Raw genomic sequence first — 15,506 nt, 5'->3', positions numbered from 1 at the left:
CCCACCCCACCCTTCCCACCAAAAAAAAAAAAAAAAAAAAAACAGCAATCAAAGAGATCATATCGTCTTAAAGTTAGGGACGACAAATCAAAAGTTTTAAATGTGAGTTTTGTATGTTTTAATACTCTTTAAATCTTTCTTTATTAAATAAAACTTAGATAAACTTCATATATTGCAAATACATATTTTCTCTAATAAATAAATTTTATTATTAACCCAAATATTACTTTTAAAAATATTTTGTTTTTCTCATGAAAAAAAAGAGAAAATTTCTAAATTAATTATTAGCATGTAATATTTTTATAACTTGATTTATATTCGCGCGGTCAAATTTACTAGTGTATATATATACACATACACTTGCTTTGGCTATTTCTTCTCCACTTGTGCTCCTTGTTCGCCGAAACATGCGTTTACCTAGTTTCCTTGTCTAAAACAGTGGCGGATCAGCCTATTTTTCAATTTCTTCATCCAATATATGCATTGTAATATAAGGTGAAGTTAGTATTGAGAATATAATCACCTCTGTGGAGTTCATTTCCAAAGGAATGTTTGAAGTTCAACAATTTGATCAAAGGCCTTATACGGGAGCTTTTAGTTCTATTTCCAAATGGTTAAAAGCATGGACCTTTGCATTAGAAATCCATGTTCCAAGTGCCATTCCAGGCATTTGCATGGAATAAATATCTTTTACTCTTTAGTTTATTTACATTACTTTACCCTCTCATCCAAAATAAATGGTCAAAATATCCTCAAGATTTATAAGTTGAACCCAAATATACCTCTCATTTCTAACATATTCCCACATAAGCAAGTGTAGTCATTGGAATTGGATGATATGGACGCCACATAACATTTAACTTATTCTATGTGGTGCATACGTGACAATTTTTTAAAAAAAAATCTAGAAAATTAATTTTTTTAAAACAAATCTGAAAAAAATGGCTTTTATTAAAAATCTGAAACTTTTTTGTTTTAATAAAACCTGTTTTCTTAAAATATATTCTCGAAAATTGGATATTTCAGTTAAGAAATCTGAAAAATGATTTATTTTAAATTTGGAAAACTGTAAAGTATTTTCTTTTAAAAAAAGTGTCATAATTGTTTTTTTTGAAAATCTGGATTAATTTAAAAAAATCTAAAAAATTGATTTTTAAAAATTATTTTCCAGATTTTTTAATAGTTTTATATATATTAAGTAATGGAAATGGTCCTTCATGTATAAAAAGTGGTTATTTTAGTCTTTCGTATATATCATAACCGAATTATAGCCTGTTTGGCCAAGTTTATTTTTCTTCAAAAGTATTTTTCCTTTTCTAAAAAGTGCTTATTTTTGAAAAATGAGGCGTTTAATCAAGCTTTTGGGAGAAAATAAGTATTTTTGGGGAGTAGCAGAAGCAGTTTTGAAGCTAAAAAAAAGTAATTTTTTCTCAAAAGCACTTTTAAGAAAAATACTCTTAAAAGTACTGTTTAAAAGCTTGATCAAACACTAATTCTTTGTTCAAAAGTATTTTTTTAAATTAATTGGCCAAACACAAACTGCTTCTTACAAAAAAAACTTTTTTAAAAAGTATTTTTCAAAATAAACTTATTTCAGAAGCTTAGCCAACCAGGCTATTAATCCTAAATATATGAAAAAGTGATTATTTTAAGAATCAAGTGGTATATATGAAGGACTAAAATAATCCAACAAACAAATACAATAAGGACTATTTTGATCATTTTCTCGTTTATTGTTAATGAAAACTTTTTTCTTTTTCATTTTTACTTTTTGCTGCAAATTTTCACATAGTAGAGAGAGAAAGATAGAGAGAGAGAGGCACCCAGTAGCTTCGCATGAATGCAGACGAACAGAAAATGATTCAGAGAAATTAAAACCCTAATTACTTTATCAATATTTTTTCAATAATTTTTTCTGCTTGATTTCAATAATATAGGAATTAAATTTGACCTCGATTCGATCTGAGAGATAGGCGATTTTGTTGTTAAAAAAAGATGCCGCCGCACGGGGATGTAGATCGGCAGATCTCACAATTAATGGAATGCAAGCCATTAACAGAGTTGGAAGTGAAGACGTTATGTGATCAAGCGAGAGCGATACTTGTTGAGGAATGGAATGTGCAACCTGTTAAATGTCCCGTAACGGTTTGCGGTGATATTCACGGACAGTTTTATGATTTGATTGAGCTGTTTAAGATTGGTGGCAATGCTCCTGATACTAATTACCTCTTTATGGGAGATTATGTTGGTGAGTTTTGGTTATTAGGTTATGTTTTTGTCGATTTTAAGGATATTTGTTTGGAAATGTGAAAGCTAAGTAGAAATTAGAAATTTCCTCTGAATTTAATGATTTGTTGGTGATTAGGTTACATTTTTGTGGTTTCTATGGATTTTGTGTTTAGAATTGTGAGAGCTAGGTAGGATTTGGTAGAGTACTTTTGTTGAACTAGGAATTTGCACATGAAATGTTGGAAATTAGGTTACATTTTTGGTGGATTTTAAGGTTTATTTTGTTTAAAATTGTAAAAGCCTGGTAGGATTTGGTAGACAATTTCTGTTAAATTAGAAATTTGCACATGATTTGTTGGATTTCTAAAAACTTCCTCTGCGTTTAATGATTTGTTGTGGCGACATAGGCGGAATGTGAATTGACCTAAATAGGATGTAGAAATAAGACTGCTACAGTATTGGTTGTGCTTTTGTGTACTAAGTAGATTGTGAAGCTATATGGTGGCTGTTTTGTGGTTTGTCGTGATTCGAGGTTTTATTTCTCAATTATTCATGATAAGGATGGTACGTGATTGGCTGTTCATTTATTGGTAGCGTTATTATAATGTGTCGACAAATGGCAAGCTTTATTTTGATCTATTTGTCGTTTCATACTTGAGAACGATGAAGCGTGGTTGTGATGTGGATCTCTCACGTGCGTGGTGGTTGGAATATGACAAAGTTACTTGATGGCATGGAGGCAAATGTAAGAGAAGTTTCTCCTCATTTGGCATGGAGGCAAATGTAAGAGACGTTTCTCCTCATTTGGTAAATTTCTTTGGTGCCAAAGATGACAAGTTTATAAGAACGTACACGTGCAGACATCCTCTTGAGAGTTGCAGGATGCTGATTGTGGAGCAAAATAATTTGGCCATCCAATGAGATGAGTGACCGATTTCTTTTGATAACCGAGAAATCCCTTAGTGTGGTGCACAGTTCAAATTTCCGTGGGTAATAGGCCTGCCCCTCTAACTTTCTCCACTTAAGCATCAGGCTTTTGTTTGCAACAAGGTACCCGTGATGTGCGCCTAACGCACACATCATGTGTTGTGCTCTTATCACTAGACGAAAGCCCTGGGGGCTTTGTGTTTGGGGGTGGGCAGTGAGTGAGTCAGCTATACTTATTCTTGTCCTTTCAGAAACTTATTATTAGTGTTATTCTTGTCCTTTCACAAACTTATTATTAGTGTGAGTGGGCAGCATCCGGAAAGCCAATGCTCGATGCTGGATTTTTCGACTGTGTCATACTTTAATGGACAAAGATTCAACAAGTTATTGCATGTCATGAATTGCTCTTTTGAGTCTTGCTTTCTAAATATATTCTCTTGTTAGGGGAAGTTCTTTCCGTAAAGACTGCTTCTCCTACTCATGTGAAAAAAATTAGTGCACAGATGTCAAGTGGGCAGTCCAGCAGTATAGTTTTCCTACTCATTTTTCGTCTATTTTCTGTATATAGTTTTACCAAAAAGGCAGTGTTCTCTTTCATCCTAAGTTGCTCGGACTCTCCAAAAATGTTGCCGCACCCGTGTCGGATCCTCCAAGAGTACACTACTTTTGGAGGATCCAACACGCACCTATCGATATTTTTGAAGAGTCCGAGTAACATAGCTTACATCTCATAAGCATGGGTTCCATAAAACTATTAACATTTTTTGGTGTTGAATGACTGATTTAATGGTAGGTAGAGGCTTCCTTTTTAGGGTTTGTTTTTTTCTTTCTATTATTTTTTGCATATAAGGTAGATTTCATCATATAGATCTTACTCCATAAACTACCCGCAAGGGTGGCTCAGATGGTTGAGCATGGGGCTTTCATAATGGAGGTCTCAGGTTCGAAACCCCCTACCTGCAACAGCAGGGGATTTGCCTTCTGAGTCGAGCTCGTCGCACGGGGCTTGCCTAGTGCGGGTTATCTCTCCTGTGTGGTTTGCGAGCTATTGCACAGGAGCTGGGTTTACCTTGTGCGCACCCAAAGGATAGCGGCTGCGGGTTCCCATGTCATCAAAAAAAAAAAAAAAAAAAGATCGTACTCCATAAACTGGATGACAGTGTACATTTTATTCACTTTTTCCTGTTCTGTTGATGGTTTCCTTATCTCACCTCTTCATGTTTACTTCTTTGTATGTTGACTAGTACCTCACTTTCCTTGTTGGTCGAGTACATTATTGTTTATCATTAATAATTGCCTAATGAATGCAGACCGTGGATACTATTCTGTCGAGACTGTCACACTATTGGTTGCTCTGAAGGTCCGTTATAGAGATAGAATCACAATTCTTAGGGGAAACCACGAAAGCCGACAGATCACTCAAGTGTGAGTCACTTACTTTTTGTTCATATTGAAGTGCCTAAGTTAGGTTGTCTGAAAAGATAATTGGTCTTTCTTAACAGCTGATATTCAAATATTATTCTTTGCCATTGCTTAAATGATCTGGTTTACGTAGAACATTGAGATATTTACGTTTATGCAATGCTACTTTATCCAAAGTCCAAACAAAAAGATGTATCTGCATTGCTCTTATATTTTCTGTTCAATCTGCTAAACTGCAATTTCTCCAATTACGAGAATTTAGAAGAACTTAATATGCAATGCTGCCTAAGTATGTAAAAAGTTTTTCCATATGGTGCACTATTTATATTTGGTAATTGGTAATAGGTAATAGTATACTTTATGCTGTTTGGTGCATGATACTTGTACATTTGTTTCTGTCACGGTTTCACTTAAGAGTTTTACTGGTCTAGGATGTTCCTAAATGCCACTTTCTTTCAAAAGTTGTCCCGTTTGGTGGAATTATCTTATTTTGACTTTCTGCATGTGGTTTGTTTAATATCCTCTTTGCTTCTCGCTCCTTCGGTTTGAGTGAGAGTAGCAATGTGAAATCTACGCTTCTATGGCTCAAATGTCCTTTTTTGATTTGTGTCTGATCTTGTTGCACTCAAGCAGCACGTATAATGGACTGTGATGCTTCTCTTCAATGTACTCAAAATAATCTTCTTTCCATTTCTCACCCTCTTTCCTGATTTAAAAAAAATAAAAAAGGAGCATGGAGGTCAGGCATTAGAACTAAGGATATCAACTCCTGATTTGTTCTAAGAAGTTGAAGAGAGCAGGAAGATAAACGTGTTGCTTGAATTCTATATTTCTATGTAGCAAAAACATGTATTTAAGTCATGTCAATAAGAAGGGAGCAATAGTTTTGGAGAATCAATGATGGCCTCATCGTCATGCTATTTGATAAGATAAGTTTGTTCATTGCAGGTTTTTCAGTTCTTGTTGTGGACCTTGATCACTGATCATGATTAGTTTTTTTTCTTTCTTCTTTTTTTGGTTTTTTTTAAAGATTTTTTTTATTATACAAGTGGGGAAAGGGAAGGAGAAAGGCAAGGGGAAAATGGGTGGTGGATTAGAAGGTGGAGAATTTGAAGCCTCACCACTAAGGTGAAAATTCAGGTACTCATCCAACTTTACTACTAAGATTCCCCTGGATTAGGTTAATCAGGCTGGTTAAGCTTTGATGGAGAATAGGCCTAGTGGAAGTGCTGGGAAAATCTTTCAATCAACCAGATAAGTGATATAACATACCACCTTGCAAAGAAACTAATTTCTGCTTTCATTTAGACATTCCACCTTCAGGATACTTTGTCCTTCTCTGTTATGATTAATTATCAATCTATGTTCCCTTTCTTTTGTTTGTTCTTCTTCCAGTTTTTCTAAGATGTATTGATTACATGGTTTCTGCCTTAATCTATTGTTGTTACTTAGATTTGCTGCTTAGAAACTGACATATTGTGCATTGAAGAGAGTGAGCATGTTATCCAGCTCTTCTCGGTCTCGTTGTGTTTTTTCAAAGTATTTTATTTTTGCTGAGAAAGTTACGCAAGGATAAGAAAGCTGGGGATAACAAAGATGAGGATGTTCCAGCAGCTGTTTTCTTCTCATCTTGAAGTTTTAATGAGGCTAAATGTGATTTTTATGCTCCTTTACCCTATCTAATGGAACCATATTTTTGTTTCTAAGTACCGCATGTGTAGTAGTCCCATGAAAATTGAAAAATGTGCTCTCACTGGATCTGAGAACTATTATAATTCTTCCTGGTGAGTTATTTTACTTATAGAAGCAAAATCGTTTACAATCTACGCGAAGATCATGTATATACCTGAAATGAAGCTCCTAATATTGTCCTTCCCCCACCCTTGGTCTCTAAAAGTCATGACCCTCTTTGCATGGACAAACTTAGCAATCAAATTCAACAGGAGCCAGGAGGATATCGTAACTGAGTAGTTGAACAATGATGTCATATTAGAAGCTTGAATGTTAAGTTGCTAAATCTTTTAGAAAGTCTCTTCATTTTTTTATCAAGTAAATGTATTTTCATTAATAAAAATGGCCACAACAGCCATATACAAGAGATATACCAAAAATTAGAGAATTTATAAAACAATATGATTCTCTACATACTCCACCCAATCGACTATTCAACAAGGAACTTTCTTTGTGCTCCAAAAGAAAATAAGGGAATGGAGGTTACTCCTCAACTAAGAGAAACTCGACTCTACACCTTCAAAAGATTTTCTATTTCTCTCTTTGCAAACAAACCACTTTAGCGCAAGTGGAACCATATTCCATGCCCTTCGTCTTCCTCTTCTCACACTCTTCCAACTGAACATCAACTCTCTCACTGTGTTTGACATTGTCCATGAAGTGCCAAACCACCTAAGTGTATCCCGCCATAACCTCGTAGTCAGCCCGCAATGTAGAAGAAGATGATCCGTGTCCTCGCCCGCCTCCTTATTCATGTCACACCAACTGACGCAGACAACCTTCCGCTTTCTAAGATTTTCCATTGTCAAAATCACCCCTCTAGTGGCAAGCCAAGTGAAGAAGCACACCTTCCTTGGCACCTTTGGAATCCATATAGAAAGTGTCCTTTCATATGCATGTGTCTTTAGTTGTTTTTTAACCAAAGGATTGGCGTCGATAACTTGAGTCACACTTGGGTATTACACACTCTCCACTTGTGCATTGAAATAAGTCCTCAGAGCACAAGGTTCACTTAAGCAACTTTGCTCTCTAACCACTAGATAGATGTTTGACTTATGGTTACTTATCAATGAAGGTATCTGCAGGAAATCCTTTTAATCTTTATTTGATAAGTATATCTGTGGGCAGTCTTTTGGGGATGGATCATCTATGCTATTCATGATCAGCCTCCCTACTTGTTTTACGCTGAATACAATATGACAGCAGGTTCAATACATGTTTGCATTAATTGACAGATCTCTTTACCTGCTAGGTATGGGTTTTATGATGAATGCTTGAGGAAGTATGGAAATGCTAATGTTTGGAAGTATTTCACTGATCTCTTTGATTATCTACCATTGACGGCACTCATAGAGAGTCAGGTTTGGGCTCTTACTGTACAGGCAATTTACTTGAAAGTATTTGTTACGAGTTTTTAACAAGCCTAATTTACTTAAAATTGTAGATATTCTGTTTGCATGGAGGACTCTCACCATCCCTTGATACACTTGATAACATCCGAGCACTGGACCGTATACAAGAGGTATGGAAGTATTTGTGTGACTCTAGCTTTTACATGTTCATGATATGTTAAACTAGTCCGCTTTGTATTTTGTCACTGCCTGCTCTCCCTCTTGCTCTATCTGACACCATGTATCAAGTTAATCTCCTATTTATCTAACAAAATTAATCATTATCGCACGACAGCTTGTTGTCTTATGTGAGTTACATCCTTTTTGTGCAAAAGGACTACAGATACAGAACCAAACCAATCAAGACTTTAATAGGAAGAAAATTATGAGTTTCTGTTATGATGAGTTCGAAAGAGTCCCATTTTCTTTTTTAATTTGTTGTAGGATAGGTTTGGCAGTGTTTTGTATATGTTTACATAGAGGCTTGTAGTAGCCTCTTAACCAGTTAATGTGATCCACTTTTCCAGTTCTTCTCGGATCTAGAGAAGGCAATTTACTATAACACTTTACTGTCTTTTACTTGCTCCGCACCTATTTGCACTAGTGGTTTCCATTGTTACAGATGTTTCATGATTTTTATATCTTTATGCTACTGATCCTGTCACTTTGCATCTTTTTTGTGGTTGTTAGGTGCCACATGAAGGGCCAATGTGTGATCTCCTGTGGTCTGATCCAGACGATCGTTGTGGTTGGGGAATATCACCTCGAGGGGCTGGTTACACATTTGGACAGGATATAGCATCTCAGTTCAATCACACTAATGGTCTCTCACTGATTTCTAGAGCCCATCAGCTTGTCATGGAAGGTTTCAATTGGTGTCAGGTCTGTAGATATAAACCGAACACTTACTACTCCCCTCTAATGGAAAATTTTCCACTTTTGTTCATTTAAGCGGAACTTCTTGTCTTTCAGGTATTAGTTTGTACTTAACATGGCATTGGTTGCTTTTTGGCAGGATAAGAATGTTGTAACTGTATTTAGTGCTCCAAACTATTGTTACAGATGTGGTAATATGGCTGCAATTCTAGAAATAAGTGAAAATATGGAGCAGAATTTCCTTCAGTTTGACCCAGCTCCACGGCAGATCGAGCCTGATACTACAAGGAAGACTCCTGACTACTTCTTGTGATCGAATATTTGAGCTGATTGTTTGTAGCCCATCAATATCGGATCCCTGTAGATGTGTCTTAAAAAAAGAGTTCTGTTATTTGAGGATTATTATCATCATCATTCTTTTGTTTGGAGTTTGCTCTGCTGCTGGCTTTTAACATTATGCCTGTAGAGTCGCCAGAGTTTTGACAAAAGGTCTTAGTGTCTCGTCGTGTATATCTTTTCAAAAAGAAGCAGCAATAACATGGTACATTGTGATCTGTAATTTGAAGTTCATTGTAGAAAGCAGGTTTCGTTCAGGTAGATTGTGCTATCTTTAGAAAGCATTTGTTTCCATTTTTGTTTGGTCATAAAGTTGGTATTTTTTTTTCCAAGGAAATGAAGAACTAGTTTGAGACGTGCGTTTGTATACTTTGTCTAGTCATTTTAGATACATGGACCTCCCAATTGGTTTCTGCCTCTGTTATGGAGAAAACCATGGTGTAAACTTTAGATCCAACCAAAAGTTTCAAATAATGTGAAGACTCAAAAAGTTTGTGTACACGTTTCTCAAGTTAATTAAAGATAAATTTCAGATAGTGAAAATGCGTTCTTTTGAATCCTTGAGATGTTACAGAAATGTATTTGGAATTTTGGAGAATCTCCAAAGCATGGGGTAAACCTTAATCAAAAGTTTCAAATGATGTTGATTACTTGAAAAGATTTTAAACGCGCTTATTCAGTTGAAAATAAATTTCAGATAGAGTAAACACGTGCCTTTTTTTTTTTTCTTTTTTCTTTTTTTCCTTTTTTCCCCTTCAATTCAGAATATGCTACTGAAATGTATTTGAGAATTTTATAAAGCTCCAACCAATGGTGTAAACTTTACACCTAATCAAGAGCTTCAAATAATGTCAGACCATCATGCTTCTAGTTAATGATACATTTCAGATAGTGTAAACATGTGTTTTCCAATCCTAAAGCTCCAAGAAAGACCGAGAATGGCCAATCTGTGAAGAAAATTAGCAAATCAGATGCGTGATGTTGGTGCATAATCATTTCATCTATTGATACCTTCAGTAGCGTACTACTATGTTTAAACTTCAAGCATATGGATTGTGCTAAAGTGAATTTAGGTGCTAAGACGGTTCTACTCTCCGTAAATGTAAAAATCCTTGTCTTAAACTTGTATACATTTCTCGTTCAAAACAAGAGTATAAATATACAGGCAAAACACGATGATTCTGAAAATTCTAATTTTGAACCAACCATACAGAAAAATAGAAAGAAGAGTTGTAGACTAAGAATCCTGTGGACTATTTGAAAGGTTCAAGCAAATATACAGTACAACAGGATATGATCACCTTCTACTCAGTCCAGAGTTGCTCTTCATCGTGACATAGTAGAGATGAAGATAGCTGGAATGAACTACAAAATCTCTATTTTCTTCTAAATTTAAGATGATAGAATGAATTACAACACTTTACACGCATTCAACAAGTTTAACAACAAATCAATTGGGATCGCAACCTCCGAGCAAACAAATAAAATGATAAAGAAAGAATCCTAAGCTGCAAACGTACAGATTTTTAGTCAGAATCGAGATTTAGTCGGAAGTCTGACTAGTCCACCACCAGGTACAGAAGCAGCTCGCCTTTTTTTGAAGAATATTGTTGAACCACTGACGATCAGCAAGCCCAGCATAATCACCTACATGATGCAGATCCGATTAAACCACTCCGAATAAGAACTAGATATATTCTCAATTCATTCCAACATATTTACAGAATCAGAGAAAGCTCATTCTTCAGTCAAGCCTTGAGGCTTTTTTACAGAGCTATTCCACAAGTATAACGGATCTATTTTAAACACAAGTGTGGGTCCCAGATTTGTTCTTCTGATGCTTATACTGAATTTTTTGTGAATTATCCAACTTTGCAAGTCTTCCAATTTCAGTTTGTTCGCTCGTGAAGAAGGATATAAGAACGGAATTCCCGCCACGTCAAATGCTATGTTAATACTTGTCAAAAAAAAAACTACGTTAAGGTCCATGAAAGAATGATAATATCTTCCAATTAGGTTGACTATGCCTAAAGAATTTCCATATTCAAAAGGAATAACACCGCCCAACTTGTTTATCCCTATGCACTATCAGAGCAGCCAATACTTCTAAGGCAAGTCAGTAAAATGGTCCATATCATTTTTTCATTGATACGTTGATATCTGGGCTAGCTTGCGCATCTCAACTATTCCACCTGGTATGTGCTATCTCCCACCAGCATGAGTATCGAGTAACTCTCAATTGGAAGCGGAAAATAATAGGATCTCTTAGAATACAGAAATTCAACCTAGATTTATCTCTTGACCACACATGACAATCCAAGAGGAACTCAACAAGAATTAGGGAAGTAAGTCCGCATAATATTCTCTCCATTTTTCAAATATAGATATTTAACCATTTCTCCCCATTAGCTCACCCAGGGTTTTTCCTAGGTTTTTTTTTTTTTTTTTTTTTTTTTTTTTTTGCACGTTTAGAGAGGAAATGCTTAAAGTCTCCTTTTCTTCCTTTCAAAGTCCTTCAAGTAACTTGAGTGGTTATCAATAACAAAATAAAGTGTCTATTACTTCTCTATACCTCAATAACTTGCACCCTTTTTTTTTTTTTTCAAAGTACCTCAACAACTTTCACTATCAAACACTAGTTTGATTTTCAGATATTTCTTTACATTGTAGCACTTCAAAACGACACAGTGCTTACTTCTTCCTTCTTGAAACTTCAGTGCTTACTTCTTTTCCTGACACACTTTATCAAAATGAGATTCTGGTATATGGTTCTCACATCATTCAATAAATCCTATTTCATGCGTCCTTTTGGCTAGCAGTAAAATGAACTCTGAACACTAAAACCAGAAACTATATTGGAAGAAACGGAGAACAAATCTCCATGCCTAAAATGTTAGAACCTTCCAGACCTCCAAAGTCACTGGTTGCAGAACGTAAGTTCAATGAATTACCACAAGACATTTTTGTAAAGCAGAAAAAGCATATAGTTACCTCAAAGCCGAGTACTGACAGCTTCTCTTCATTTACTGAAAGTACACAGCTCCTATACGTTATATACGTATGCGTTCCACTCTTTGATGTCGATGAATCATCCCGCAAATTTCTTTGTCTTACCGAGGCGGTAAGATCTTGTTCATTATGCTTCATGACATGTGGTCTTACTGCAGCATAAGTCTCCTCTAGAGCAGAGCGGTTCTTATTTCCTTTACTGCTCTTCACTTCCTTTGAACTAGCTTTAATCTCTATACATTTGAAAGGGATACGATACCCAGTTTCACTGCACCTATACTTTTCATCCTTCTACATGAAAGAACAAAGGGAAAGATCACAAATCTAACCTAAAAAATACAATTAAAAAGCAGTATCTTAACATCACTCTGATTCATTTTTGATTACTCGAGACAATAACCAATTGCCAGTCTCCTTCACCGTATACAGTTCAATAAGTTTTCCAGTTTACTTCCAAATAATTTGATAGCTAACTATCTCACTTCTGTTGCCAAACTAAATGGTAACATTTATGTCGTAGTCATGAGATAGGAGATTAAGATTTAATCTGCATTTTATCTTAGAATATCAATACATACAACTTTTACACGGAAAATTTAACACAAGATATTTGTTATGAGTAACTCACTACTCTGTTGATCGCAAACAATACTACAGTTAAAAAACACTAAATTGTGCATTTTATTGCCACAGTATCAATCAACTACACCTCGGTTCCAAACTAGTCAATGTCAATTTATAAATCCACTGTTTTCACTTGCTCTATTTAGGTATATCTTTTCTAACAAGCAAAATTTGAATTCTTCCTAGCTTAGTAGATCCTATAACTCTACAAACAAACAAACATGCCTGAGCTAACTCAAAATATAGATGCATTAAAGTCAAAACTAAAATAGTGATCAATTATCAATATAGACATCTTTCTACAGAGAAAATTAACACAAGAAACTTGTTATAAGCACTAAGAATTCTAAAATATTCTGTTGATCGCGAATAATACATAAATTAAACAGCACTGTATTGTGCATTTTATCAGCACGGTATCGATCAACTACAATTCACTTCCAAACTTGTCAGTGTCAATTTATAAAAATCCACTTGTTTTCATTTACTCTATTTAGGCACATATTTTCTATCAAGCAAAATTTGTATGCTTCCTAGCTAATTGATCATATAAGTACTCTACAAACAAACACGCTTCAGCTAACTCAGAGATAGATGCATCAAAATCAAAACTAAAGAAGTCATCAATTATAATTGCATACAACTTTCTACACAGAAAATTACACAAGAAACTTGTTATGAGCAATAAGAATTCTAAAATATTCTGTTGATCGCGAATAATACATAAATTAAACAGCACTGCATTATTCATTTTATCACCACTGGATATCAATCAACTACAACTCGGTTCCAAACTTGTCAGTATCAATATATAAAAAACCACTGTTTTCATTTACTCTATTTAGGTACGTATTTTCTATTAGGCAAAGTTTGTATTCTTCCTAGCTAATTGATCATATAAGTACTCTACAAACAAACATGCCTCAACTAACTCAGAGATGGATGCATTAAAATCAATACTAAAAAAGTCATCAATTATCAATACAGAAAACTTTCTACACAGAAAATTAACACAAGAAACTTGTTATGAGTACTAAGAATTCTAAAATACTTCTGTTGAGCGCAAATAATATTACAATTAAACAGCACTGCATTACTCATTTATCACAACAGGATATCAATCAACTACAACTCGGTTCCAAACTTGTCAGAATCAATCTATACAAATACACTGTTTTCATTTGCTCTATTTAGGCATATTTTCTCCATCAAGCAAAATAGTTCTTCCTAGCTAATTGATCATATAAGTACTCTACAAACAAACACGCCTCAGCTAACTCAATATACAGCTGCATCAAATCAAAATTAAAAAAGTCATCAATTATCAATTCGAAAAGGAAAAAGAGAAAACCTTTTTGGAGTAAGTACAAGGAACACAAGGACCGGAAGGAGAACAATCATAAGTGATATTTGTACCAATAGGAGTCTAATATGCTTTCATCTTATTAAGATATCTCACTTAATATTCTGTTATCAAACTAAATAACATATATGTTGTAGTCAGGAGATAGGAAATTGACATCTTATCTGTATTTTATCTTAGAATATCAATACGTACAACTTTCTACACAGAAAATTTAACACAAGAAATTTGTTATGAGTAACTCACAACAGTAGCAATAATGTCTAGTTAAGTACTAGGAGTTCTATAATACTCTGTTGATCGCACATAATACTACAATTAAACCGCACTGCATTATGCATTTTGTTATCACAGGATATCAATCAACTACTACTCGGTTTCGAACTTGTCAGTGTCAATTTTATAAATCCAGGTAAGTACTAAGAGTTCTATAATACTCTGTTGATCGCAAATAATACTACAATTAAACCGCACTGCATTATGCATTTTGTTATCACAGGATATCAATCAACTTACTACTCGGTTCCGAACTTGTCAGTGTCAATTTTATAAATCCACTGTTTTCATTTGCTCTATTTAGGCAATTTTTTTTTTCTAACAAGCAAAACTTACGTTCTTCCTAGCTAGTTGATCATATACCAGTGTCAATTTATATAAAACCACTGTTTGCATTTGTTCTATTTAAGTAATGTTTTTCTAACAAGCAAAATTTCAATTTCTAACCTAGCTAGTTTTGGAACCGAGTTGTAGTTGATTGCTACTGTGGCGATAAAAATGTACAATTCAATGCTGTTTAATTTATGTATTATTCACATCAACATAATATTTTAGAATTCTTAGTACTTATCTATACATCAAGAGAAAACCAGTGTTTTCATTGTTCTATTTATATAATCCAGTGTTTTCATTGCTCTATTATTTTTTTTATTTTTTTAAATTGCTATATTTAGGTTATTTTTCTATCAAGCAAAATTTGACTTCTTCCTAGCTAATTGATACTGAAAACTGAAATAATCATGAATTCTCAAGGAATAAGAGTTTGACCTTTTCGGAGTAAGTACAAGGAACACAAGGACCAGAAGGAGAACAATCGTAAGTGATATTTGTACCAATAGGCATTTCTTTGAAGCTCATCAAATGTCTACGCCCTACTATGCTTTCATCTCTTTCTTCCGCATCGATCCCTAAGGACGTGTTTGGAGATGAAGAAACTGAAAGGAATATGGAGGAGATGATGATGCATACAAGTATTGCCCGCGAAAATGGAGAATCCATGGAGGTTGATCGTGCGATCTCTTTTTTCTTCCCTGTAGTTTGTATTATATCTATTTAGATCTCAAGAATTCCTCTTCCACTTTTTGTGGCCTATTATAAGTCCTGTACGGTGATTGAATCTATTGCACTTTTAAACCCAAAAAAAAAAAAAAAAACATCTGTTAGTACAATTTAAGATTAAAGTTCAAAATTTAAAAGAGATATTAATCTTGTGAAGGCATAAAGTGGATAGCAAATGATTGATGGAATTGATCTTGTGAAGGTTTTATTGGCATGGGTATTTGATAATGAGAATTATGAAATTGATATATGTTCAAATAAAC

At 34.5% G+C, this 15,506-nt stretch overlaps 2 protein-coding genes across 2 annotated transcripts; one reads left to right on the top strand and one right to left on the bottom strand.

Annotated features, from left to right (window-relative positions):
* Positions 1 to 1,761: 1,761 nt before the first annotated feature.
* LOC132067438 (serine/threonine-protein phosphatase PP2A-2 catalytic subunit-like) lies at positions 1,762 to 9,206 on the top strand. Its single transcript, XM_059460668.1, has 6 exons — positions 1,762 to 2,248; positions 4,467 to 4,581; positions 7,562 to 7,670; positions 7,754 to 7,831; positions 8,391 to 8,582; positions 8,716 to 9,206. The coding sequence occupies exons 1-6, from the start codon at positions 1,996 to 1,998 to the stop codon at positions 8,887 to 8,889; spliced, it is 921 nt and encodes a 306-aa protein (XP_059316651.1). The 5' UTR covers positions 1,762 to 1,995; the 3' UTR covers positions 8,890 to 9,206.
* A 47-nt stretch (positions 9,207 to 9,253) lies between these two features.
* On the bottom strand, positions 9,254 to 15,208 carry LOC132067439 (uncharacterized). The gene is made up of 3 exons (XM_059460669.1): positions 14,953 to 15,208; positions 11,904 to 12,212; positions 9,254 to 10,559 (listed from the first exon to the last, which is right to left on the bottom strand). Exons 1-3 carry the CDS (start codon positions 15,181 to 15,183, stop codon positions 10,443 to 10,445), a joined length of 657 nt encoding a protein of 218 aa, XP_059316652.1. The 5' UTR covers positions 15,184 to 15,208; the 3' UTR covers positions 9,254 to 10,442.
* Positions 15,209 to 15,506: the final 298 nt, after the last annotated feature.

Source organism: Lycium ferocissimum, chromosome 8 (genome assembly GCF_029784015.1).
Source record: "Lycium ferocissimum isolate CSIRO_LF1 chromosome 8, AGI_CSIRO_Lferr_CH_V1, whole genome shotgun sequence".
In the NCBI taxonomy this organism is placed as follows: domain Eukaryota; kingdom Viridiplantae; phylum Streptophyta; class Magnoliopsida; order Solanales; family Solanaceae; genus Lycium; species Lycium ferocissimum.
Note: the sequence above shows the minus strand (reverse complement) of the source record. Positions and strands in the feature narration are given on the sequence as shown.

Coding starts and splice junctions, on each gene's coding strand:
- LOC132067439 (XM_059460669.1), bottom strand. CDS start 15,183: ATGGATTCTCCATTTTCGCGGGCAATACTTGTATGCATCATCATCTCC. Junction 12,213..14,952: donor CTTGTACTTACTCCGAAAAG/GTCAAACTCTTA, acceptor TCTTTCATGTAG/AAGGATGAAAAGTATAGGTG. Junction 10,560..11,903: donor TGTCAGTACTCGGCTTTGAG/GTAACTATATGC, acceptor TGCATCATGTAG/GTGATTATGCTGGGCTTGCT.
- LOC132067438 (XM_059460668.1), top strand. CDS start 1,996: ATGCCGCCGCACGGGGATGTAGATCGGCAGATCTCACAATTAATGGAA. Junction 7,671..7,753: donor CGGCACTCATAGAGAGTCAG/GTTTGGGCTCTT, acceptor TTAAAATTGTAG/ATATTCTGTTTGCATGGAGG. Junction 8,583..8,715: donor AAGGTTTCAATTGGTGTCAG/GTCTGTAGATAT, acceptor GCTTTTTGGCAG/GATAAGAATGTTGTAACTGT.